This window comes from Ursus americanus, chromosome 6 (genome assembly GCF_024610735.1).
Source record: "Ursus americanus isolate L20-20 chromosome 6, mUrsAme1.1.p, whole genome shotgun sequence".
Lineage (NCBI taxonomy): Eukaryota > Metazoa > Chordata > Mammalia > Carnivora > Ursidae > Ursus > Ursus americanus.
Genome location: NC_142132.1, coordinates 30,782,170 through 30,809,815, shown reverse-complemented (window position 1 = coordinate 30,809,815; position 27,646 = coordinate 30,782,170). Strand labels below are relative to the sequence as shown.

The following is a 27,646-nucleotide window of genomic DNA, read 5'->3' as shown; positions in this document are numbered from 1 at the left end:
GTAATCCCACTCCTGGTTGCCCAGTGGAAAGGAGTGCTCGTGTCCGCCAAAAGATATGTATAAGAACGTCAGTAGCAGCTTTATTGATCGTTGCCCAAAACTGTGAATGGTCTAAGGACGACTAAGCTAGCATTCAGTCCACGTGAGAGAATACCACACAACAACGAGAGAGAACAAACTACTGCACTCAACAAGGTCAAAAAGCTGAATGAAATAAGACAGACACAAAGAATACATGCTGTGTGATTCTATTTCCGCAGGTAAAATGAGTCTGTGTGACCGAGGCCAGGCTAGTGGCTGCTGTGGGATGGGTACTGACTGCGAGGGGGCACAAGGGAGTTGTCTATGTTTCTGGAAATGTTCCATGTGTTGGTCTGGGTGGTGTTTATGTAGACATAGGTAAAAGTTCTATCATCCTGTATATTTGAGATATATGAGGTTTACACTTTTTAAGTAATATTGAAAAAAAAGTTTTAAAAATTTTAACCACACAGAGATTACAATCAGTTCAACTTCTCTAGGCCTCCAGGTAAGAACTGGTTAGTTGGAGTAGAATTATGATGAGATGCTTCCTTTTGTTAGAACTCAATTAAGGTCATATATGTTGGTGTGAAAAATAATTTGGTTTGCAAAAATCCATTTAGAATTTGAACAGACTATTCAAACCACACAAGAGGCCTCAAAACTCCTAAGAAATTATAGTTATAGAACCAGACACCAAAAAGAAGTTCTAAAGGACTAAACTCTTCTTCCCTCCTCCCAACCCCTGGCAGTGGGGTCCCTCTGATCTCCTGACAACCTCTGCCCTCTTGCTCTCCCCTCATCCCCCAGCCCCTGGGGGGAGCTTGGACTTGGCCCGTCCCTGGAGCTGCTTGTATTCCTCGTAAGCCATGGGAGTTGCCCCTCACTCTGGGCACATTCCCACCCACCCCTCTGACAGGCACCCTCACCGTCTACCCCGCCAACCTCTGCAGGTGTGTCTCTCTACCACAGCCTACCCTCCAGGGACTCACATCTTACCACTGCTCCCCGAGTAAAGAGGGGCCCTCTCATACTCCCCATGTGGCTTCCCCACTGCCCGAAATGTCCTTTCTCCGTTCTTTACTTCAAGAACTCATTCTCATCCTTCAAGACACAATGCAAGAGGGTCCATTCCCACAATGCCTTTCCTGGCTCACCTGCTTAGATTTCCTTCCCTCACTCTTCTCTCTTCCCACTTCTCTTGGTTCATCACAGCCCCTGCCGTGAGGAATTGCCGTTTATCTCTTCACCTGTCAGTCTCATTCCCCTAGAGAGGAGCACCTCAGTGATAATATCTGCCATTGCCTGAGAATTTGCTATGTGCCAGGCCCAGGCTAGCCCAGGACCCTGGGACTTGATCCTTCCAATCCCTTGTGGTGTGAGTGATGGTTTCATCCCCATTTTGCAGATAGGAAAACTCAACCTTGGAGATGTTAGAGAGCTTGCCCAGGTCTACATCCTGTCTGCCTGGTGTGAATGGTCTCCCTGAAGGCTAGGGATCTCATCTTCCTCCTCTTTTTCCAGCACTGCACTTGGCCATGACAGGTGCCCCAAAAAAGGGTACAAATCTCAGTTATGCAAGATGAATAAGCCCTGGAGATCGGCCATACCACACTGAGCCTATAGTTTATAATACTATTTGTGCACTTCAAAATTTGTTAAGATCTTGCGTTTTTACCACAATAAGGTTTTAAAAGTCTCAAAAGAAAGGAAAAGAGGGTGGGGGAGGGGCGGCAGGTGGCAAAGGCAGCGTAGCAGGGGGCCAATATGAGCCCTGGTCACTAAAGAGCCAGCCATGGCTAGCCACACTGGCCCATCAGCCTCACAGTGCAGCCCTTGTGCTGCTGCTAAGAACGGGGATTCCCAGGGCTGAGGTGTCTGAGCCCAGTGGGCGGGGGGGGGTTGAGAACTCAAGAGACTAGTCCCACTACTATTCCCCCCAGAGTGGAGGCAAGGAGGGAGAAGAGTAGTTAGCCTGAAGCCCCATCGTGTTTCCCGGCCCCATCGGTCTCCTGGTTTGTCTGCAGGACAAGTGCACAGTGCCCCGCGAGCAAACGTCTTCCCCAGTGCCGGGCATTAGCAGCCTCATCAAGAGACATGCCCGAAATGGAGTCCATGTAGTCATTCCCTCCAGTCTGGGAAGTGCTGGACCCACCCGGAGGCCAACGTCCTGAGAGCCCACACTGAGCTCAAGTCTGAACCCTCTGAGTTGGAGCCTGAACCTTCAGATAAAGAGGCAAATGGAGATCTCTTACAAGGATCAGCCAATCTGGAGGTTCCTAGTCCACAGCCCGCAGTGCAGAAAGAGTGACCCCTCTGGTTTTCCACAGACAGGGGGGCATGGGGCTGACAGGTCAAATACTGATGTCTTGTAGTCCACATCCACCCTTGCCAGGGTCCCTGACCCCCCTCCCCAGAGAAAGAAAATGGGGGACACAATACGTACCTGTGCTATGTCCCCCTTCCTCTACTGACTGCTTGATCCAGTCTCTGGCTTTGTCGATGTGAAATAACTTCAGGTCCTCTTCATCTAAGGCAATGTCTCCCCAAAAGACAGCTGGAGAGAAAAGACATAAATGGATCCATTTAAGCTGGAGATCAGAAAAAATTGGATTTATTAATGCCCCAGAGGACATGGGATGTTGGGTAGCAAACTCTAGAAATGACAATCCATCCAATCAAATCTCTGCCTGAACCTAACACATAGGGCTGGTAGAGACAGAAGAATGGCATTTAATAATTCTGTGTATCAGAGCCACAGGCCTGGCCCCAATCACCATGAAAATCAAGGCCTAGGTCTGTAAGGTATTTTGAAAGGGCACCCTGTCTTACTCGAGCTGTAAGCAGCTCTGGGCAAAACCACCACACAGAGACAGCTCTTTCTTTCTTCTCCGGAGTCCCCAGGATATAAAAGAAAAGCATAATGTGATAAATGATACTATTATTCACAATGTTTGCTGCCCCTCCCTGGGGGAAGATTATATTTCTCTGCTCCATTAATGTCAGAATCGGCCACTTCACCTTCCCTGATAAATAAATGTGAGAGAAAGCTTTAAGAGTTAGTGCACAATTCACATGTCCTCTTTTCCCTTTCCCAAAAGACAAGCAATGTTCCAGATAGGGGTAACTCTATCACCCCAGGATCTAGAGTAAATTGATGTGGAGCAGGGGTATGGCTGATCAGGATGAAAATGTAGCATGAAAGAGGAGAATAAAAACTGCTAGTTTTACAAGTCTGTGAGATTTGGGGCTATTTGTTACTAGAACACAACCCCTTTATCCTGACAAATACAGAAATTGCTATCAGAGGTAATGTGCTGCTGTAACAAAAATCCACTGTGTTTGGGCAAGGCAGTGGGTGTCAAGGAAACTTACTGAAGCCTGGAAGGAGGTGACCTATGTCATGCAGTGATGAGGTACCTGGTAAAAATATTGGCCTGCATTCACTTGGAAGGCAGACAATAAGCTGAATGAGCTACAGCTTTAGGTGAAAAGATCGAGAGTCAGAATGTTAATAGCATGCCTTGGTTGCTACTAGCTGTGTTTGGTAAGGTACTATAAGAAAGAAGAAGGTTTTTTAGAGAATTGGGCGATTTATACTGGGAATGAAAAGGCGAGAGAGTCCAGAAATTCAAAAAGAGCCAACCTATTCTCATCGCTAAACAATAAAAGAAAAATTGAAAGGGCCTTTGAGTAACGAAGGCTTAGCTTTGTGGTGTGGAGAAATGGGAACCTTCATCCATTGCTAGTTGGAAGATAAGATGGCATACTACCATGGAAAATCATTTGGCAGTTTCCTAAAAAGTTAAACATAATCTTATCATAAGACCCAGCAATTCCACTCCTAGGAAATCTTCCCAAGAGAAATGAAAAGATATGTCCACACAAAGACATAAACTCGAATGTTTATAGCAACGTTATTCATAATAGTCCCAAACTTGAAAACAACATAAATGTCTATCAGCTGTTGAACAGATAAACAAAATGGGGTATATCTATAAAATGGTAAACTATTTAGCAATTAAGAACAAACTATTGACACATGTATGTATTGACTACAACATGTATGAATCTCAAAACCTTCATGCTAAGTGAAAGAGGCTAGGTAGGAAAGACTACATATTACATGATTCCATTTATATTAAATGTCTAGAAAAGGCTAATTTATAGAGCTAGAAGGATTAGTGATTGCTAGGGTTGAGGGCAGGACTGAGATCTGACTACTGAGATCTGGAAGTGTTCTATATTTTAATTGTGATGATGATTGCACAACTATGAATTTACTAAAACATTGAATTGTACACTTACAACGGGTAAATTATATAATATGTAAATTATACCTCAAGAAATCTGTGTAAGAAAAAAAAAACCAACATTCAACTTTACGGCAAGGACCAATCAAGATGGTGCCCAGTACATTCTTTCAGTGGGAGAATGGGGAAGGGCAGGACACCAAAAGCATGGTTTCCCCACAGAGGCCTAGCAAATGCCAGGTGCCAGCAACGAAGTCCAGAGAGAGAGGCATGTCTAGAAAACAACCGTGGTGTGGCCACCGCACGTGCAGCTGAATCAAACAGGAAGATGACTAACATTTCAGAAAAGTATTGTCCCAGAAGAGTCACTAGCACGGCCTGCAGGAGACTGCGACTGTTTTAGACTTAAAATGACCTCAAATGATCCTTGGGCCCCCAACCTTCTATGGGGAAGGAAGTGGACTGAAAAAGAGGTCCTCTTCAGATACGGCCATTGAGAATAATGGAAAAGAAAAGACAGGCCCCCCTGAATGGAGCCATTGAGGGCCACGGAGAAAAGATGATTGGAGAACTACTCACAGGAGGTGGAATCAGAGCCCTCCTCTGGAGAGCTCTAACCCCCATGTGGGGAAGACACCTCGTGGCCTGCCACCGCATCCTATTCCATCTCAAGAGCCAGAGCAGAGCAGGGCACCATGATGTCAGTTTCGAAAACAACAATAGTTCAGGGAACAGCAAAGAGTGCTGTGATGCATTAGTGATGTCTGCCACGGGCAAGTGTGGGAGGGGCTACCCTCAAGGGGGTGTGTTCGCCCTCGGATTGGCGGCTTTCATCTTTAGGAAGAGAATCTGGGCAGCAGAAAAGAAACCAGGAGTGTGGTATACAAGCAACTGCTCTTCCTAGAAATCTAAAAGAATAGATTGAAAAGCATTCCCAAATAAAATAAGTTACTGTCACAACACACAAGAAAAAATGATGGATCGATAATTTGCACTACACCACTGTGCAACAGTACTTTCTGCAATGGTGGCAGAGCTCTTCAGTATGTGGTACTGGGCACTTGATATATGCCTGGTGCAACTGAGGAACTGAATTTTACCTTTTATTTTATTGTAATTAACTTAAATTTAAATTGCTACAGATAGTTAATGGCCATATTATGAATATAATATAAATAATATAAAATAAAATTGTATATAATATGACATAAATAAAATAACATAAAATAAAATAATAAATTATATTTAAAATAGCAAAAAGCAACACATATCTAGGAATAACCTTGATACAAAAAGTGGGATACAGGGGCGCCTGGGTGGCTCAGTCGTTGGGCGTCTGCCTTCGGCTCAGGGCGTGATCCCGGCGTTATGGGATCGAGCCCCACATCAGGCTCCTCCGCTAGGAGCCTGCTTCTTCCTCTCCCACTCCCCCTGCTTGTGTTCCCTCTCTCGCTGGCTGTCTCTCTGTCACATAAATAAATAAAATCTTTTTTTAAAAAAAGTGGGATACTATGTCAAGAATGTAAAATTCTACTAAAAGCTACAAAAAGTGACGGACATGAAAAGGAAAACACACTATGTTCCTGAAACGTTCATTCTTTTCAAATTAATGTGTAGGTTTAATTATACTTCAATCAAAATCCCAATAATGCTTTTATTATTGACAAACTGATATTAAAGTTCACCTGCATAATTAGGTGGTAACAGTCAAGAAAGCGTACCAAAGGAAGACTGGCTTCATCGGACATTAAAATATGTTACAAAGCTACAACAACCCTGAAACATAGAATAGTCTGGAAGCAATCTCTGGCTCTACGACAAAATTCATAATGAGGAGGTCTCACAAATTTGTAGAAAGAGGGGGACTAATCAATGAATTATGTTGAGACAACTAGGTTAGCTGTTGGAGGAAAAATCGGGTTGGCTTTGAACTTACACTACACCAAAATAAATTCCAAATAAGTAAAAAAAAATTAAAATTTAAAAATTAATCAACAAAATGGCTGAACAATATATAGAATCAAATGAGCTAAGTCTGTGCATTCAAAACATACAGCTATTGAATTCTTACCAAAGGCAAAACACGGCCCATGGCAATCTCCTAAGAGAAGCTCTGGGAGGATTCCCATCACTGGGGTAAACTTTTTCTCCCCTGCCCCCTCAACCCTGGCTACTAAAGTGTAATCCACAGGCAAGCAGCAGCATCACTGTCTCAGAGCTCCACAGAAATTCAAGAGAGCAGGACCCACACCAGACCTGTTGAATCAGAAGCTGCATGTGAACAAGATTCCCAGGGAGAGCGCATGCACACTAACGTTGGGAAGAACGGACCCAAGGCACCAGAGATTTTGCCTCAATCAATCACGCACCTGGGGGCACAGGCTCCCCTGTACCCCTCTTACACTTGTCATGGCTGTAACGACGAGGTCAAGCAGGGTAATTCTTCACAGAACTACAGAACTGGAAAGGAGAGGCCAGAGGAAGCATCTAAAATGCACATCAATGAAAACGCCATGGGCTTCAGTCTTGGCTGACCCCACTGGAACTCCAGCCTGCAATTTAGGGAGTTGTCACAAGGTGGTGGTGTTTTGTTAGGAAGCTCTGGCTAGTAACTATGTCGGAACAGATAATGAAATACAATAGGAAAAATGTTTTTCAGAAACCAAAACTAGAAATCTTTAAAGTAGTCAGATACAGTTTTAAAGTTATTATATAAGAAATTTGCAAATATAAAAGGAGACTAATTTTAAATATTTTCTAATGATATCTAATCAGTGATGTGCTGATAATTAACGATTGGCTAGGGGAAGGGAGAGCCCTGGTTTGTAGCGTTTGCTGATTTCCCTGGTGTAACTCCCACCATGGCTGATTTCAAGGTGGCAGAACATGGTGTTGGGAAAAGAAGCATACTCTGGGCTCTCAAAAGCTTGCAGGTAAGAACCAGCTCCAGCACACTACTGTAATAATAATGATGAGTATCCTTAATGTTATGTTTCCCATCTGATTCCATGTGTATGCCTGACCCTCAAGGCTGCAAAAGATGACCATGAGTCAGCCTTGCAGGGAAAGGCTCCCACCCCAGGATTCTCACAGCATCTTGCCCTGCCTGTCTTTCCCCATCTACAACAGAAGCATACAGCACTCTGTCTCGGGTACCAGGCCAAATGCATTCTATACATCAACCTCAAATGAAGTACCAGAGAGGAGATAAGACTTGGCCAAGGTCATGCAATCAGGATGAGGCTTCACGGATGTTTTAAGTTAACCAAGGCCTCCCGATTCCCAAGTCAGATTTCTCCCTGACCAAGCCACTTTTCCCAAAGTTTCACATTCTAATAAGAATATGGCATTAAATAGCTTTCCTTACTGCAGGACTTCTCAGAGCCTTTACAACCCTAACAAATATCACGAGTCTCCAAGAGAAAGAGAATGCAGCCTTTCCCAATGTGGTTTTCCCTGGAATCTCTTTTCACTGAATCCTGATCTAAGGAACACCCTTCGGAGACTGTTGCACTGCTCAGCAATCCTCCAGGAGTTATAGACTCTGAAGCCTAGAAGGGGCCCTACTGGTCCTCAGGTCCAACCCATCCACTCATGCCTGAATAGCCTCTTCTCATACACTTCCAGTGACACAGAGCTGAGGTCCTTCCAACACATCCCCCTTTATCTTGGATCAGCTCTCTCTTTTCCTCCCAAATCTGATGTCTCAGTTCTTCTCTCAGGAGCAGGGCACTGAAGAGAAAGGGACTGATCATTCTTGAGCACCAGCCAGACGCCAAGCTCTTACGCTCCTCTAACCCGGCCGACAGCACTCCATGCAATACACATCATCACACTCATTTTTCAGATGAGAAAAGCAGGCTTAGGCGATTAGGCAATTTGCTCTGGGCCACCTCTCAAGTCCACTCTCAACTGCCGTCCATCTTTGCCTTGAAATGATCCATACTGCTCAGTGAGGGAGGGAAGCCTACAGAGGAGGGACTAATTTAGCCTGGGGGGTGGAATCAGGAAAGGCCTCACGGAGGGGGTGACACTTAAGTAGGAGGATGACTTATGAGCAGAAGTTTGTTGAGTGGACAACAGGAGCAAAGGGCATGCTGGCCAAAGGAGAAGCATGAGCAAAGGCCCTGTGGTGAGAAGCAGCAAGGCAGTGTCAGGACAGGAGCAGAAGGGGCCCAATGAGGGGAGCCTGGTTGATGTGGGGGACCTACTCATGTGAACTGTCAATGACAGCAAGAGCAAGGCAGGATGTGAGGCCACGGGAACTGAGGGGCTGGCCATGGGGGAAGAAAGGCCCAGACACCAGGAACAGGATCTGGGGCAGTTAGAGCACCCACAGTGGACCTGGTCACAAGGAGCCCCTCACTTTGGTACAGCCCTTCACAGTCCCTGCTTGTGCTCTCCTCCCCACCACTCACCCCAGACGCTAGCTCAGAGCCCGCCATGTTCTGGGCCTTCAGAACGTGTTTATAAGTGACAAGTGAGGGCGTGTACGTTCCCCATTGAAGTCACAGAGGAAGGCAGAGCCAGAACCTTGAGCCCCATTTTATGGGGGAAAGTAAGGCTTAGGGGGGTTAACAACTAGGCCACGTTTACAACCTGTGAGAAGTGGGTAGGGCTTGAAATCAGATCTTTTGGCTCCAAACTTGGAGGTCAGTTCACTGCCTCGCACAGGACCCCATTTCTCGAACTGGGGCTCCAGGTGGGGGCTGATCTCATGGTTAGCAGTAAGAGCCCTGTTTCCAGATGAGCTGCTGGCCTGACAAAGGCTACACAGCCCAGCAAGGGTTCTTCAAGGGGACAGAGTGCCAGAGGGGTTGGCCAGGGTACTCCAGCACACCCCTTCCCACCTGAGATCCTGAAAGTCTGGTGGGGGGATCCTGGCGGTGTTACGTGGTCCTTGGTTTGGGGCCTGCAGAGCTGGAAAGCCCGTGAGCCCAGCAGAACCCAGCCAGTCAGAAGAAGACCCCTTTGTCTCTGCCATCACCCTCTGTCACCAGCCACACCCTCCCTAAGACTCTGTTTCCTGGCACCCTGAGAGTGGGAAGCCCAAGAGGGCAGACACTGCTTGGGGATAACCCCGACCTTCCCAGTCCGCCCTGGCCGCAGGCCCTGCTCCACCTTGGGGCTCACTCCAAAACCCACAGAGACCTGGATCTATTATCCCGTGAGAGTGACTTCCCACGGGTGCTCACCTTCCCACCCTCCCCTCTACCAACCAGGCCATTTCCTCACCTTCATATGGACACTTACAACTTGGGCCTGAGCTAAGAGGTGGTCTACTTTTCAGTCGACTTCCCTCATAGGGACCTCATCACACATGTTCCAGTGCAGAGCTGCATCTCAGGACACGCCAGCCCAGATTAAGGCAGCGTGGAGCCGCGGGCATCATCTATACTATAGGAAACCTGTAAGTATAGAAGAGGGAGTCTGGAGGCTGTGTGTGACATTGGACAAATAACTTTTCCCTTTGGTGGCATTTTCTTCACCCATACAAGGAGACAGCTGAACCCGCTCGGTGCTTCCCAAGTCATGGTCCACAAGCCGCTTGGGTTCGAAGCGTCTAAGGACAGTGTTGATAGGATGATCCCCCAGGCCCCACCCAGACCTATGAAATCAGAATCTCTGGCGACAGGACCCAGGAATATGCATTTTAACCTCATGCCCCTGCCCCCACACACAGGTGACTGACGCTCACTGAAGTTTGGAGACCAGCAGAGTCCACTGCCTCTGAGGTCCCTCCAGCGCTATTTGATTTCCCTACCATTTCTGTATCCAGCCACCCAGGGCCCGCCCTTTGTCATCCCGATGACAAGCCACGCAGGAAGGATCTCGCTAATACTCCGTTTAAGAGTTGCCTAGAGAGAAGCCGAGATTATCAGAGGAACTAAACGCAGCGCATTCTCACATGGGAATTCCTCTCAGCAAACAGGCTGAGGTAGGGTGCGAGGGCCCAAGGCGGGGACGGTTACAGGGAAATCCTACCCAGAGACACATTTGGTTCACTTCAAGTTTCCAGCAGAGGGATTTAACAGGTTTAAAGCAGTTTTCTGTGAATCTTTGTCAAGGGAGTGTATGTACAAACAAACAGGGAGGGTTTTTTTTTTTTTTTTTTAGTAAAAAGTTAATCGGCTTAAAGTGTGCAACTAAATAAGCAAAGCTTACATTAAAGTGACCCACAGAGAAAGGACCCCATGGAAAGAAAGTTCTAGGAAATACAATATGGCCTCTATGTTCTTTTGTAGTTTCACACTATAAATATTCATGGGGCGGTGTTAATGGGGTCCACAGCTCTATGCAACCACAATAGTTTTTTTGTTTATTCTCAGGACCATGAACTTTGAAACCATGAACCTAAATTTCAGGACTCTGCATTCAGGCACATTTGCAGAGCACGAGGGGAGAGGTTCAGGCTCTCGGAGGACAGAAGAGAGGAAACGGGGCGAGATGTGAATCACGCCTCCTGGATCTTTTGGTCGAGATTAAAGAGTAGGGTCTGTTTAGTATGGGAGGCCTCCTGTCTCAGGGTGTCCAGCTGCTCCAGCTTGGGGAAATGGCCCTCACGAGGGACAGATAGTTTAGTTAGTCAAGCATATGGCAGAGAGGAGTGGGGAGTTGGAAATCATTTTAATTGGATCAGATTTCTTGCAAGTTTCACATGCTTTAAAAAACTGGTCTGAATCATGGAATTTCTAAGCTAGAGAGAGTTTAAAAGTCATCTAAGCAATGTCCTTGTTTTCCATGGGAGGAAACAGGTCCAGGAAGTTTAGATGACGTGCTCAAAATATCATATCCAGAAGCTATGTCTGCGACTCTGAACCAGGGCTCTTTCCATTTACACCAGGGATTGCAAATATGAGATAACATGTGCTCCCCATTCCCCTGCAGATACGCCTAATCATGGCCCTCCTGTCCATCCCAACACAGTGCTGCAGAGGGCCAGCACGATTGAGAGACAGCACACGAGCTGGGACCCATTTGCCATCTACACGCTACAGCATGCTGACAACGTTCATAACCTGTTCTCCACTGGTTCCAGCTAAGGGTTTTCTATTCAAAGCCACTGACAGCCTGAACTCAGCAGTCTGAGAGTTCGTAGCACAAACACAGCTGGGCCTTAGAAACCATAGGGCTCTGCATGTTAAAGGTCAGTCAGGACCGAGGAGAGCACCACATACAGTGGCTGAGCTCTGAAGGCTGGTTCCACCTCAAGAGAACGCCCAGCCCTGCCTTCTGCCTTGGTCGGCAAGGTCCTGCTTTACAGATGAACCAAGGGAGTCCAGCTGGTGCCTGGGCTGGTGGGCACCTTGCTCCAGGCGGATATGGCCTCCTGCCTCGCCCCTGCATCTGCATCCCACTACGGCTGCACCAGCGCATTTCGAAGCCACGCCACACCTGCACTTTCCACACAGGACTCGCTTGGCTTAAGAAATACCAGCTCGGCTATTTCCCAGAAAGAAAGGATCAGGAAGGTAGGCCATATTTGCAAGGTTACTTAAGTTTTACAGCTCAGAACAGGTTTCATCTCATGCACCAAGCCCACTCAATTGGTCATGTTTCTTGGAGCATCATAGGGTGACTTCATGGGCCTACAGAAAAGAGCACCATGGTCCATTAGCCACGTCTGCGTTTGGCACAGGTGGGAAGCGGTATCCTAGGTGCCACATGTTGGCCATTTGCTAGTGCATGTTTTAAAGATACTAAAAATATTTCCATCCATGTAAAAGAATATCTGCAGCAAGTCCTTGAGCTGTGATGAGTTATTCTTTCCATACTTACTCTCCACCCTCTCTGCCCTGCTCTGCGCCCAGCAAGGCTGATCCTGGGGACTGCATCCTCCAGGTCCCCTGCTCTCCGGCTTCTGGGGGCATTCAAGCAGGAGGAGACCCTGGCAGGTGTGATGGAAGAGGAAGGAGAGACACAGGCATTTCTTCCCTTCTTTCTCCCCCGGTTTGGTGCTGTTTCTCTCACAGCAGGTGCGTCCCTCAGACACTTCCCCTCCTGCTTGATTCCAGCTCCTATCACACTGCCCCATCCCCATTCCTTCAGCCACAGGGGTGGCTTGCTGGCCTCTGGGTGCTTCCTGCTCTTCTTTGTCCCCTAACCCTGCCTCTGTAAGTAGTCTCTTCATGAAGGTCTCTTCGATTGAAACATCTGGGGTAAAGTCTGTTTCCTGCTGAGACCCTGGCTCACATTGTTCTAAGAAAATCCTTCCATTATATCCACAGCTAAACGGGATGATGGACTGGTAAGGTGATTGGCTACTTTGGCCTCAGAGCACACTTTCACTGCTTCATTGCAGCAGAATATGACTTACTGCTAACTCACACTCGCTGTGCTCCCACGGCCGGAACTCACAGGCCTCCACTCAGTATTGGAGAGAAGGGTGCAGTTTAGGTCCTAAGAGCCAGAAGCTTCTTGGGCTATAATTTTGCATCTTCTGTGCCCGATTCCAGGACCAGGAATATCTCATAAGCCCTAATATCTCCACTGTGGAATGATCTTGCATAGAGACACAAGTTACCAGCGCAATTATGCAGGACTCGTTCTGAAGACAAAGGCCCACCGGAGACCCTAAGTAGTGCAGAGAATGGAAAGATACACCAGGCAGAGGGTAAAGGAGACCTGGCGTCCACCTCCAGGCCATAACTGCCCACGGCGGTGCATGTGACCTTGGGCAAGTTACTGTCCCCCCCCAGGCCCTCAGAGTTCTCATGGGAAATGTGAAAACCTTAGAATAAATAAACCCAGTGGTTCCTTCTAGCCGTAACGTTCTACAGGATTTTACTCTAAGATCTTGCCTTGCATATCTGGTTAATGTTCAGTAACAGTTATGATCTTATCACCACTGTGACTAAATTTTCTTCATAAAGGTCCAGGAAGTTTAGTCTGTTGTGGCAGAGATTGCTTATGGTCCACCAACACCTTTTCTCCCTTTTTCCATAAGAATAGAACCTCCGATTTTCAGTTCCAGGCCTTCCCGAAGAAACATCCCCGACCCCCATGTAGCTTTCTGTGGCCACATGAGCAATGAGATAGAAGCCGACGGGCAAATGGCATCTCCTGCGAAACTTCTTCTTATACATCCTTGGTCCCTCTTTCTTTTCCATGTCTCCCATGTCTAGACTGTGTTCGTGATGGTGTGAGCTCTGGCTACCATCTTGGGCCACGAGGACACGGGCCTCAACCTCGGGAGAACGGAGGGGCAAGCTGTAAGGAGACTGTATCCTGGAGGATTTCCTGGAGCAGAAGCCATACTGGCTGGCCCTGCGTTATAGAAACTCCAGACTCTGATGTGAGAAAGAAACTTCTAGCTTGTGTAACCAATGTTCCAGCTACCAATACGCTGTTTCTCAATTCTAAATCTACCCTTTTGTGTCGTGCTTTGTGATTCTGGGGCTGGACCCTCGAACCATTACTCCTTTGCCACCTGGCATGACGTTAGGCTTTATCAGTAGAGGACACTGCTGGAGGGACAGTGCCAGAGGAAGGGATTTTTCTTCCTGGTTCTGGGGGTCTCATCTTTCTTGTTCCTATGGAGTGGCTGCCAGCAGTGTTCTGGAGACCCACGGGGGTCCACCCTTGTTTGGCCCATACTCCAAAGGGCGATTCCCCACTCACCAGTCTTTTCCCGTAGCACCTCAGTGAGCTTCCCCAACTTCTCGGGAACCACACCCACACCCTCTCCTGTGAAGTTGGAAGTCCAGTCTGGGTGGGGAAGGCGGCCTCTCTCAAGTTCACTCTTCCCTAGTAATTGTTCCCCACCTCTGCTGTTTCTGTCTTCCTTGGAGTTCTCCAGTAGCTGCTCCCCTTTTGCTAGTTTATAATCCTTTATACTAAAATTTTTAATTATCAAATTCCTGGTGTGATTTCAGTCTCCCAACTGGACCTCGGCAGACATAACCAGTTAATGTGGGTGCATTACTAGCAAACCCCAAATCTTAACTGATACAGCCGTGTAATCATCGCCATGAAAGAAGTGAATGATATGGTTCAGAATAAACTTTCTGCTTTTTAAAAATCTTCTGTCCAAAAATTACTTCTGACAAACATGACAGATAAAAGGTTAAAGTTCCTAAAATTTAACTTTCTAAAAAATGTTACAAAATGACCATCCGATTAGAAAAATGAGCATGAACAGAAGGGAAAAAAGCTCATAAATAAGAAAACAACAGGCAATAAGCAGCCAAGAGAGGAAATGCACATAGCAAAAGATATACAAATGATCAAAATAAGCTGTTACCGGTTCAACATCGTTTGTAAAGGACACACAATTACAATATAAGCGCAAATTGAAGAAATCGCAAATTATTCTTCTCTTATCAAACCAGCAAAGATTTTTAAAACTAGAATACAGAATGTTAATCTTACTGGAAGTTCAAAGGAATGGAAAAATGTGAAGGGCAGTTTGAAAAGAAGAATCCGAAGCCCTAAAAGCATTTACCCTTTTGCCTCAACAATTCTACATGGAGGGATTTTTTCTAAAGAAATAATGTTAAATGCACATAAAAATCTAGCAACGAGAATGACTTCAACATCACTGTGTATAAAAGCAAAAGAAAAGAGTGGGGAAAACCTCTATGTCCGACAATAGGGGATTGACTAAACAGGTTATGCAGCAGCTACACAGTGATGTACGAACGACTGGAATCAACATTATAGAAGTACATTTATTACATGGGCAGCGTTACCATCCTGGAAGGAGGGTCATGGTACTAAGTGAAAACGAAGCAGCAGCGAGCTCAAAGCAGCATGTAGAGCATTTAAAGAAAAAACATGAACACCCATAAGAACTTTTTGGAAGAATATACAACCAAATGTTAACAATTACTTCTAGGCCATGGAATTACCAGAAATGTTTACTCTTGCTTGCGCTTTATGTTTTCTAAGTGTTCTCCGGTGGATGTGTATTAGCAGTGTAATTAAGAAAACTGTTTTACGTTAAAAAGTAATCTCCCTCTCCTGCCCACCTCAAGGACACTTCAATGCTTTCTTAGCATGCCTTGATGAACTCATTCATGTTCCGACTCTGATCTCAAGACACAGCTCAGCTTGGGACCTCTCCCACATACAGACCCCACGATCTCCCTCCCATCTTCCCTTCCTTTCTATTCCCAAGGCTGTAGCCCAAGTCTGGTCCTCATGCTCCTAGGCCTAGACCTCCTGGTGGTCCTCCTATTTCCTGCTTCTACAGATCCTGAGCATTATATGTCTTCATTATAATAGTCCTCTGCTCCAGAAACATCAATAGCTCCTCATTGCTTAAGGGACATGTTTCAAATGTCTCAGCTTGACATCCACTGTTCCAAGCTTCTTTTAGTCTTGTCTCTGCTACTCTGCAAAGTAAACCAGAGTAATCCCCCAGCTCCAGACACATCAAAAGCACTCCTGCTACCTCACCTTGGCTCAATTTCCAATGTGCACCCCAGCTTCTTCAAGTCCCATCCATCCTTCTAGGCCAAGATCAGGGCTTACCACTCCTGCTTACAAGGAAGAGTTCCTTGATTTTCTTATGGTAGTGGCTACCATTTCCAAATCCCTCTGGTATCTCATTTGCTCAGTTTTTCATTTGGCAAATACTGCTTGAGCCCCCACCATGTGCCAGGCACTTGCTGATGACCGGGAAACCAAATGAGTCTGGTTTCTATGCTTGGAGCTCATTGTCGCATATAGAGACAGACATTGAGCAAATAATCACACCAATGACTATACCCAGTAGCAGACTGTGAACGTGCCATGCAGGGAAACAAAGGTGATGAGAGATTTAAGAGAGAAGTCCTTATCGAGATCAGGGCCTAGGAAGGCCTTGGAGGGCCGGGAGTGGGGAGAACAATATGTAAGCTGAGGGTCCTAAGCAGATCTGATTGTGTAAACATGATCAAACTCGCATTTCAAAAAGAGCACTCCGCCTAGAACGTGGAAAAGAGACTGTGGGAAGCAAGTGGGGCTTGCTTCCCACAGGAAAGGGCAGGAAAGGGAGATGAGGTCCAGCACTGTCGCAATTAGCCCAGCAGGGAGCCCACTTAGACCAACCGGTGGCAGTGGAGATGGAGGGAAGGGGACTGGCAGGACTTAGGTTGGATTGCACGAGAGGGTAAGGAAGAGACAGCTCTCCGGGATGACACCGGGGTCTCTGGTTGAAGCAACTGGGTGGACTCTGGCACCACATGGTATGTGACACCACGGAGCCCAGCCCTCGGGAGCCAAGCTGACTCTGAGCCCAGGTGAGAGGATGGGAAACCAGGGACAGCTCAGTGAGGAGGAGAACTAACCCAGGAATGTGAAAAAAAAGTTAGGGTGGAAGGTAGCCTGCTGCTGTGGGAAACTGGCTCAGGCAGGACTCACATCAACTCAAGGCCAGTAACCCAGGTGGGAGGAAGGGGAGGAGGCTTGGTGCAAATTGCAGGATGAGCTGGGAGATAAGTGGCCCAGCTGGTGGAGCGGGCAAAGACTCGGGGCTGAACGTCAACACTCAAGTGCTCGTGCAGGCGCGCTTGAGAATATTTATTGGTAATTGACAGGAGTGGTTAGAGGGTGGCGTGATCATAGATAGGGCCGTAACCAATCAGCAGGAAAGCTCGGTTCCTGTTGCTATGTTTGCATCCAGGCAGAACTGTATTATGAGCAGGCTAAGAGGATGCCATGAGAAACCTGCTTATATGCATTTGGTTTATCTGTCATCCTCCCTCTGCTTCATGGATGAGAGCGAGAGAGCTGTGGAGCAATAAATTATCACTCGCCACATGCTATGGATCCCAAGAGAACTCTCTGCAGCCCTGAGAGGGAGAGATAAGCATACATAGGCCACAGAGAGATTGTCACTTAGAGAGAAATTCTTAAATGGGGAACAATAACAGGAGTAATAGTAACCATAGCAAGGAGAGGAGCCAACAATGAATAACTGCTTGCTAACCACTTCTGTTCACTGCCTCATTTAATCCTCCAACAAACCTATCTGATGGGTTTTCATATCATTCCCATTTTCCAAATGAGGACACGGGCTCAGAGAGGTAAAGAAACTTGGTCAAAACCACAAGTGTAGTGAGGACAGAGGCAGGCTTCATGCCATGGGCTGCCTGATCTTAAACATGACATTTCACTGATCTTCTCTGTCTCCCAGACGGCCACTCACCCAGAGCCTCCTTGGGAAACATCAGCCATCTAAGTCCTGTCCCTCCGGGGTGAAGAGAGTGACTGGACGCATCATCCTCAACCAACCTGACACCATGCACTGCCCCCGGCCTTCAGGGAAAGGGATAGAGGAACTGTGTATCATTCCCCCCTTTGCTTTGGGACTAAGAGTACTTTGAAGGCCAGAACTGTCTCATCCTTGTTGGAGTCCCAGCCAAGGATAGAGAAAAAAGTAGGGAGGAGGCTATGGTACTCTGGGGAGCAAGTGCACCCACGTGACCTTCAGACCTGGCAGCACAGAAGTGCTTGTTGACTGCGTGGAGGGATCCAGGAGGAGGGAAGTGGCTCCAGGTTTGTAGAGGCCATGTGCTTAGGGAAGACCACAGGGGTTGGAGGTCCTTGTCTCACCACATATGAGTTCAATGTCCCATGCCCGCCCCAGCCCAGCCTTTCCCTGTGTAGCACCTGGACCACATCTCCCAGTGCTCACGGATCATAAGAGCCCAGACCATCTCCCATGAGTGCTCAGATCATCTCTTGGCTATTTGAGAGACCAGTGGAGAGAAGAGGAGGAAAAGAGCTTTGAAAACCATCACGCATGGCCCAAAGCTCTAAGGCAATGCTGTAACCACTGTGAAGGTTGATATCATAGTTTTCCTTTTGAAAAGTATGGTGAGGGGTAAGAAGGTAAACGTTTGGGGATCAATTAAGTTACATCCTCTATTCAGGTTGCTTGACTAGGTGTCCACAGCAGAAGGAATGTGATGGGCCCAGCAAATTTGATGTGGGCCCAAATCCTGCTTGCACCTCAGCTATTTGCAACTTGGAGGAATGAATGCTTTTATTTATTTTTTATTTTTTTAAAGATTTTATTTAATTATTTGAGAGAGAGAGAGAGCATGAGCTGTGGGGGGGGGGGGCGGGCAGAGCAGAGGGAGAGGGAGAAGCAGACTCCCCACTGAGCGGGGAATACGTGGGGCTCAATCCCAGGACCTGGGATTGTGACCTGAGCCAAAGGCAGACAGTTACCAGGTGCCACCCAGGTGCCCTGAGGAATGAACGCTTTCAGAAAGAGGAGTGGCTGGGGGGAACCATTGGCTGAATGGAGGCTCAGGCCCAACACCACTCACACAACTGCAAAGAGTCAGGGGCTTGCTTCTCAGTGGGGCCTACACACCTGGTTGGCTTGCAGAGCACGGAACCACCCCTCCATCCCTGTCTCAGCATAATATCAAGGAAGCCAATGACATTCATGGCACATTTGTTTTCACACAAAGGTCTTTGGATATAGAGGAGAAATCAGCTTCAGTGTTGTCAGGAAACAAAGCTCTAGAAACATCATTTGGCTTCTGTTGTTCAGATACTTGGTTTCCTGCCACTTGGAAACCTTGTTGAATTTCTGTGAGATGATAGTAATAAAAACAATAATATTTACTGAATATTTACCATGGTCCAGGCACTATTCTGAGGCTTTGTCTATATTAACTCATGTAATCTTCATAATAACCCTAGGTGGTAGATATTAGTATCCCCATTTTATAGTTGAGGAAACTGAGATTCAGAGGGCTTAAGCAGGTGGCTTACGGTCCCACAGCCACTAAGTGGTATAGCCAGGATCCGAACGTGGGCCCTTTGTCTCTAGAGTCTGCCCACTTAGCCCCCAGGCTCTCTCACTGCATGGAAGGTGCTGCTGTTCATGGGACCAAATTTAATCCACACACTTCTTGCGTGTGTCAGGTTCTTCAAGGGCCACAAGATTACTGCAATATTTCACATGTATTGAATGATTCCATGTGCTCCAAAGCTTAGGTGCAGAACCAGCAGGCTGGAGAGCAGCCTGCCCAGGCCGGTTACTGTCCTGAGAGTGGCTGGAGAAGGAGTGAAAAGTGGAAGGTCCTGAACTGGCCACGGGAGGTGCTGCTGAATGGGGCAGCCTGCTGGCCTGTCTACACCCCACTCTGATCAGCAGCATCTTCCTGCTGAGGAGGACATGCCCAGCCCTGAGCTTGGTGGGTGCCCTGAAGGCCCAGGGCTGCTGTGGATGGCCTGTGGTGCAGCTCCTGCCCTCCTCTCTGTCTCACCGGACAGAGGATATGCTCCCAACAGATGTGCCACTCCCAGAAGAGGGTGTGAGACACTGATCTCGGTAGGACTGGCAAAGAGAAAGAAGAGAATAATGGGCTCCGCTGATGTCAGAGTTGGGGATCCATGCTGGATGATATCATTGAGGACTTTGTCTTCAGAACCTGAGCTCTGTCTACGAAGACAACACCGGAAGTCACAGGACCATCAATGTCAGGCAGAAGGTCTGGGCATGAAGCTCAGTTTCCCCAGGTGCAACATGGGAACCGACACCACTGACTGTTTACTCCTGGGGCTGGGTTAAAGAGCAATGGGGTGGTGTTCTTGCTGTCACTCAGCTCTTGGACCATGCTCATCTGAAGGGGGCCAATATGTTCCCCTTCCAGGCCTCTCCTCTCCCAGACACTGCCTGCCCCAGTGTGAGTCTGGACTACTGTTGGGACTGCTGGGTTCTGCTGGGCATCTGAGGGCCACACTCGCTCTGCTTGCTTGATGTGTCTCTGTATGTGTGTCTCTGTGTGACAGTTACTCAGGGGTCAAGACCCTGCATTTCCTCCCCCAACTCAGCCCTGGTCCGTCCTCACCTTCACTTACTTTTTAAAAAAATCTTTATTGAGCTATAACTCATATACCATAACATTCACCCTTCAACTACTTAAGAGACACTGTAGAGACACTGTTTACCAATAATTATCAGGTCTGAATTTAAGAATCCCTAACTACACTAACATGAAATCAATTGTTCATAACAAGAATTCAAATTCCTCTACAGCACGTCGGCCAAGAGCTCAGGAAGGAGTCGTGAGCACCTGCTCCATGCTCCAATGGTGCACACAGCAGTCGCCGAGCACTCGCCTTGCCAGAGGTCGTGCTAGGCTCCTGACTGACACTGAATCATCTAATCCTTTCAGCAGCCCTAGGAGTGAATACTAGCAGTTCTTTCCAAGTGAGGAAATGGAGGCTCAGAGAGGTTAAGTAACTTACTCCAGGTCACAAAGCCCTGCCCAGGGGGCAGATTTTGAATCCAGGTCTGTCAGGTGTCAACGCCTGTGCTCTTAACCACCCCAGGGCCTGTCCCAGTGCACTTCAGGGGGCAACAGATGAGAAAGAGATGAACGAGATGCTGCTCCTTCCTGGAGAAGTGGGAAAATGAACTTCCATTTCCATACAGCCCTGAAATATTCTGCCTCCGTCAGATCAGCACCTGCCCATCAGCAAGGACACCGGAACAAGTAGGAATGAAAATAAAGTCGTAAAATGCCAGCTGCCCTTCCCTGAGTGTGGCCCGTGGGGGTGGGAGTCTGACGGGAGAGAGTAGGGGTACCAGGGAGACAGGCCTTCGGGAGGCACCATGGAAACGTCATGACTGTGCTTAAGAAACCACGGCACCGACTACTGCCATGAGGGTGGAAACCCGGGGGGAGCACTTCCCAGGACCCCAGGACCCCCCAACTTGAAGCACTCCTGGGAGGGCTGCAGCCCACTGGGCCAGGTCTGCGTCACTACTCTCCAGGCTAACAGTGAGCTTGGAGGTCCCTTCAGCCATAGACCCAATCCACACAGGGCCAAAATCATCATTCCGTCCTTCAGCAAATACCAATGAGTACCCCACAACATGCCACGCACTGCTCTAGGCGCTGGGCTTACAGCAGTGACCAACACAGACAAACATCCCCAACCTCACAGCGTAGGACGTTCCAGCCTTGCATCGGTAATGTGAGGGCTGCTGGCAACGGCTGTCCCCACAAAGTACTATCCTTGAGGGCCCTGGGTGGCTCTGAAAATCAGGAGCTGATTGGTAAGGTCACTGTGTCTGGGAGAGAATGACAAGTTAGAGTATGGCCCCACATTTCAGGCAGAAGTAAGGTCTGAAAGTGTGGGAAGGGAATGCGAACTTCCTCAGGAGGAAAGGGTAGCTCCCAGACCAGCACCCTCACCACCGGCTCCTAAGCCATTAGCCATCAGCCATCAGGGACCACTGACTATATTAATTTATGTAGCAATATATGCTTTTATCATATTTGAACATGGAGTAGTGGGGAAGGCCTTGGTATTTCAAGGCCACCAGGTGAGAAGGAAAGCTGGCTGTCGGCCAGTTTCCTTGGGTTTAATAAATCCAAAAGGCTGCACAGTACTTTACAGTTTACAAAGCACTTTTGCATCATTTGAGCTCATGTAGACAACTTTGGTGATCTAAGTCCTATATCCTCAGCTTAACTCTGGGCCATTCCTTGCAGCACTGCTTGTCTCTCCACGTTTCTGCTTAAGAACTTTTTCTGAATCTGTTAGCAACCATGGCGCCTGCACAGGCAGACGCAGGCTGCACATACCGGAAAGTTAGCCTGGAGGAGCACAGCAGGTCCTCTTTTCCCAAACTGGCTGAGACAATACCCCCTGGTCCACAAGCTCTTTTAACAATGTGACTTTGCTATTCCTCCCATGGAGAGCTAGGTCTAGGGCCCTTCCCTGGAATCTGCAAAGGCTTGTGAGCATGGTGGAAATGCTGATATGCAGCTCCCGAGGCAAGGTCACATAAGGCAATACAGCTTCCATGCGGCTCTCTTGGAATGTGAGCACTTCGAATCAAGCTGCCATGCTATGAGGAAGCCCAACTAGCCCGCATGGAGAGACCACATAGAGAAGCTATTGTAGGCTCCCAAACGAGGCTCCAGATGATTCCAGCCCCCAGCTGTCAAGTCACCCTCCTTCCAGTCACCAGCACCTGCAAATCTTCCCGGCAGAGGCTCAGACATTGTGGAGCAGAAACAAATCACCTCCGCGGCACCCTTTCTAAACTCCTGCAGAATCACCAAAACAATAAAGTGGTTGTTGTTCTACACCACTGAGTTTGGGTGGTTTTTTACACAGGAATCAGTAGAACGGGGAGCAAACAATGAAGGACAGCAGCCTTTGGAGAAATGCTCCAGCCCCCTAGTGTACAGGCAAGGACTTCTACGAGACTTTCTGAAAGCTTTGCAGAGGTCCTGGTGGGTGCAAGACTCCATCGACAAAAGCAGCTACTTCAATTCCCTCCCTTCATTGGATTTCCTCCTTCCCTGCTCTACTCTTCCTGCTTCTTGGGATCACCTCCCAAAAGAACTATCTACACACAAGTCCTTGTCTGAGGAATCCAGCTTCAACTAGCCGCAGGTCCGCCTTATGAGGCAAGTGGTTTATTCTCATCCCCATTTTGCAGATGAGAAGACTGAGGCGTGGAGAGGTGAAGTGACCTACATAAGGCCACACAGGGAGTAAAAGGGATAAGGACCCAGGCCTTCTGGTTCTGAATCCATCTAAAGAATTGTGGGTGAGTGCAAACAGGCAGGAGAAGCCCTCAGAAGCTTTGCAAAGGTTGCTCTCAGAGGCACAGTGGTTGGGAGGCTGTCTTACCATTCACTGTCAGTTGAACCCTTGGCCGCACTTACAGTATCAGATGAAAAACAAAACAGCAGAGCTGTGGACTGCCAGGCAGAGACCGTGCCCAGAAAGTGTACTTCACCAGCCCCAGGCCAGGAGGACCACACATATTCACTCCCACTCCACCAGCATCTGATTTGAAAAGGATCCCCTTTTACAGCATTAAGTAGATTGTTTATTAGTAAATTTAATTGTTACAGTTTTAAACTTGCTTCAAAGGTCCACATGAAGATGTTCTTTTAACAAGTTTCTAGAAAACCTATTTGTAAAGAACCTAAATATATAGCAGGCCCTGCTTTAAGCACTTTAATCTATTAGGAATCATCCTCATTTATAAACAAGGACACTAAGGCACAGAGAAATTAAGGGTCTTGCCCAAGGTCACACAGAATGTAAACGGCAGAGGAAATGATAAAATTCGTAAATGGTAAAATGGTAAAAAAAAAAATGGTTTTAAAAATGGTGGGGGCGCCTGGGTGGCGCAGTCGTTAAGCGTCTGCCTTTGGCTCAAGGCGTGATCCCAGCGTTCTGGGATCGAGCCCCGCATCAGGCTTCTCCGCTGGGAGCCTGCTTCTTCCTCTCCCACTCCCCCTGCTTGTGTTCCCTCTCTCGCTGGCTGTCCCTCTCTCTGTCAAATAAATAAAATCTTTAAAAAAATAAAAATAAAATAAATAAAAAAATAAAAATGGTAAAAGTGGTGAAATGGTAAATAGTAAAATAGTAAATGGTGAAACACTTAGTTTGTTCAGCCTCTGAGGGGCTGAGGGGAAGCAAACGTCGTAGAACCACAGAACACTAAGTAGGAAAGAGCCAGGGGCACAAATTCAAACGCCGGCAAGGTGTGAAGTGGGCACAGGGCAAGACAGCTGACGGATGTGGACCCCGAGAACCAGCTCCCTGGGCCTGTCGGTTTGCAACCCTAACAAGTCTAACCACCTTATCCTGCAGAGAGCAGCTGAGACCCAAAGAGGAGGGGACTTGTCTGACATAACACAGCTCCAAGAGGCCGGGACCAGATCCAAGACTCTCCTCTCTGCATTGTGTCTGGAGCGTAATGGAGGCCCGCGCTCAAGAAAGGGTAGGTGGGAGGTGTTTTAGGTTCAAAGCCCTGAAGCCCTCCTTCTAGGCAGAGGAGCCAGAAGTTTCAGGACTTGACTGGGATACGATGAGAGGCTTCTCCTAAACATTTCGTTTAAACGTGGAACCAGGAAACTCAGTGTTCCCCCTGAGCCACCAGGCATGTCCTTCCATTGAGATCTCAGTGCCCTGGTGAACTGCTTTTTGTCCTTCCAGAAGGCTTTTCCTAGCTCAGGGAATTTCCAGAAGTTATGGACAGACTGCGATGTGACCTTTTCCCCAGGTCTCCCTTGCCATCGCCCTCTTCTGGCCACTCTTAGAATGAGCACAGCTTCAGGAGAGGCCAAGGCCACAGAACATCAGGGCTGGCTGCTGAGCATGCCTGGAGCCGGCTGAAACCCAGCTCTGGAGGTCCTCTGCTCTCCAGCCCTGCCCGCCCATCCCATCCTGTGTGTGAAGAGTCACAGAACACGCACGCCCTGCTTATCTAGCATGTTCTGCAAAATTACTGGACAAAAACGAGGCCTCAAGAGGCAAACCTGAGACTGCGAGCTGGGGGGCTCTGCTATGCCTCTTTCACCCGGATTTACAGCACCCAGACCAGCACCCGGCATGCCAGAGGTGCTCACTATATCCCTGAACAGACTGATGGCTTCCCGAATCCAGGCCCCAGCTGCCCACATTGCTTCCCAGAGGCCCCAGCACACATCCAGCAGAGCTCAGGATCTGACAGGTTCACGGGATGGTTGATTCATCCCCTTTGGCCCCCGCCCCATTTTCACAGCCTCAGTGTCTGTCTTTTCTAGGCAAGGCGACCAGCATTCCAACAGTGCTCCAGAGACTTCTCCCTGGTCATGGGCTCGGTCCCATGACGAACTGAGATACCTCAGTCGGGAAATGGTACCTACTGGCATTTTCTCAAATGACCCAGGAACCAACACTTCTGCGCACCTTCCTAACTCAGAGCCCCACCAGGTGCAGCAGTAGGTGGGTATTCTGCAGGACTATTCCTGCAGGGTAAGACCAGGCCCCTCAAGCCTGGTTTGAACTTCAGCCTTCACAAGATTCTCAGGTCTCACAGCCTCTGGGCCCTCTCACCTCCTAGCGACCTGGTCTTCCCCAGACTTCGCCGAGTTCTGATCTGTCCGACCCCAACCTTGCCCATAGCCGCTGCAGTAACAATACGGATCATTACAGGACCATCTCATTATTCCATTTGCAGAAAATTTCCCCTCAAATCATGAGACCTCCTATAATTACTGTCCCCAATTTAGAGATGAGGGAACTGAGACTACCAGAGGTCTCCAGGGAGTGAAGAAGTGGGGCCACTGTCCACGGCGCTCCCCCAGTCCCAACAGACCACAGCACTGGGAGAGGAGGGAGGCCGCGCTCTCCACTCCGTGTGTCATCTCTGCGGGCCGCCGGCTACCCGCCAGGAGCGGTGAAGCGGGCCTTCCAGCCCACGCTCCCCTCGGTCCCGGCGGCTCGGAGCTCCGCAGACTCGTGGACTCTCTGGAACCTGCGCTCGGGCCCTCGCGGCGCTGACGCCCCGGAGCGCTCCGGCTCGGAGGCCACGCCCCTCGGGACACAGGAGCCGGCTGGTGGCTCGGGGCAGGGAGCCCCGGCGCCCGGGCCGAATGTGCTCCAGAAAGCCCCGCGCGTCCCGGGGCGCCGCTTCCTGAGGGATTAGAGCACCTGCCAGCTTCCATCTCCGCGACCCCCAGGCCAGGACTACGCTGAGGGGGCTACAGGGAACTTAGCGGAACTCGGGTCACGCGCATTCTCCTTCAGCTACCACTTTCCCTGTGCCCGCCGTGCAGCTTTTCGGGTTTTGTTCTTCTCTTCCCAAGAGCAGGCACGAGATCTAGGGAAACTTTGCGCACAACTTGCAAACGCGGGGAAACCGGGGCCAGGGCTCCCTCCTAGCCGGGGAGCGGCGCGCCCAGCCCGGCGCGTGCGGCGGCCGCTAGTGCGGAGCACCTGGCTGTCAGGCGGCGGGGCGCCCGCCCTCCTCCGCTGTGGGAACGCTCCCGAGGCTGCCACCCGGGGCGCGCCGCAGGCCCGCGGCCGGGACGTCCCAGCCGGAGTGCATTGTTTTCCCGGGGAGCCGGGGAATCTCGGGGGAAGGGAGGGAGACCCGCCCCACAGACGGTAGCGCAGGCTTGCCCACAACTCATTTGCATTTCAAAGGCAAACTTCTGCTGGACTTCCCGGCGGCGGCGGCGGCGGCGGCACCTACCGGCTTTGCACGGGTCGTGGTAATGCTCCAGCTGCTGCTCCGCGCCCTCCTCGCCTTCCAGCGCCGAATAGTCCGGGGCGGCGTCCGGGAGCTCCGCGAGCCCCCCAGCGCCGCGGGGCAGCGGCGGTAGCAGCAGCAGCAGGAGAGGCAGCAGCAGTGGCACCGGGACCCCGAGAGCAGTCGCCCGGGGCATGGTTGCGAGGGGCCGACGGAGACCGAGGGAGTTGCGTGCACGGAAAGCTCCGCTCGGGCCAGAGACCGTGAGCAGGGGCAAGTCGGCGGCGGCGCGGCAATTACGCGCGGCTGCCCGGCATGGCTCGGGCACGGAGCGAGCAGAGCGCGGCGTCGCGGTCCGCGTCGGGGCGCCCAGGAAGCCGCCGCTCGGAGCTACTTGCCAGGCGGCCGAGGCTGCGGCGGCTGCGACTGTGGTGGTGGTGGCGGTGGTTGGAGCAGTGGCCGCTCCGCCCCTCTCCACCCGGGCTGGACCACACAGCCCTCGCCAGGGGCCCCGGGCAGCCAATCACTCGGGCGCCCGAGGCGAGGCCCCTCCTCTTCCCGGCACCTCCGCAACTTCGAGGAAGGCGAGCGAGGTGAAGATGCTGAAGGCAAGGACTGGGGCCCCGCGGAGCTCCCATGGAGCCGAGGGCGCCCTTTTCCGGGCGCCACCTGGGCCTCTGGCCCCCGAGAACGCTGCTCCTGATATCAAGGCTGGACTTCCCGCCTTGTTTTATTGGCATAACTCACTGTACAACTCCATGATGCACACGTGGGCGAAGGCAGGTAGCAGGGGTTGCGGCTCCGAGCTCTGGACCAGGAGCCGGGTGTGAGCGGTCCGCGTCGTTACCAATCGGCTCTCTGCTTTCGGACAATCGTTTCTCAGTAGGAATGAAGTTATCTTCTCGCTGGTTAGCTTTCCGCTCAGAAAAAAATCGAATATTACGATTCTCTCAGCTTTCTCAACATCCCTCGTCCAGCCATGAAGGGCGCTTCCTGCAGCACCCGCCTCACCTAACATAGCGGTTGGTGATACGAATGCCTTAGGGGAAGAATTATTTTAAATGACAGATTTCCCCTCTTGGTGACCCTATCTTTTAGCAAAACTGTTTAAGATGCTTCATACAGGCAAAAAGATTGACAAATGAACAGCTGTATGTGCTATTTGTGTTAAATTACAGACATGTTTTTATTAAATAAGCCACTCACCATTAACTTGATGGAATAAAAATGACCAATTTCTGAAGTCTGGTTATTTTTTGCCAATTAAAAACATATGCCCAAATAACTTAGGAGAATAATCAAGAGATATTTGAAATCCACTCCCACGTTGTACCTTAAATGTAAAAATTGTCAGAACTGAGCCATTTTGGCTTATAGACGTAAAAAGTACTATTACCATTAGGCATTTCAAAGACTTTTTATGCAAGCA

General features: G+C 49.2%; 1 protein-coding gene across 1 annotated transcript in view; it reads right to left on the bottom strand.

The window, feature by feature from the left end:
- The window catches only part of TLL2 (tolloid like 2), a 120,290-nt gene extending 93,642 nt beyond the window's left edge, over positions 1-26,648 (bottom strand). The window contains exons 1-2 of the mRNA XM_045785077.2: positions 26,221-26,648; positions 2,468-2,578 (exon numbers count right to left, since the gene is read on the bottom strand). Of these exons, the coding sequence (XP_045641033.2) occupies positions 2,468-2,578; positions 26,221-26,413 (304 nt within the window). The 5' untranslated portion in view covers positions 26,414-26,648. The remainder of the gene's footprint in view (positions 1-2,467; positions 2,579-26,220) is intronic.
- Positions 26,649-27,646: the final 998 nt, after the last annotated feature.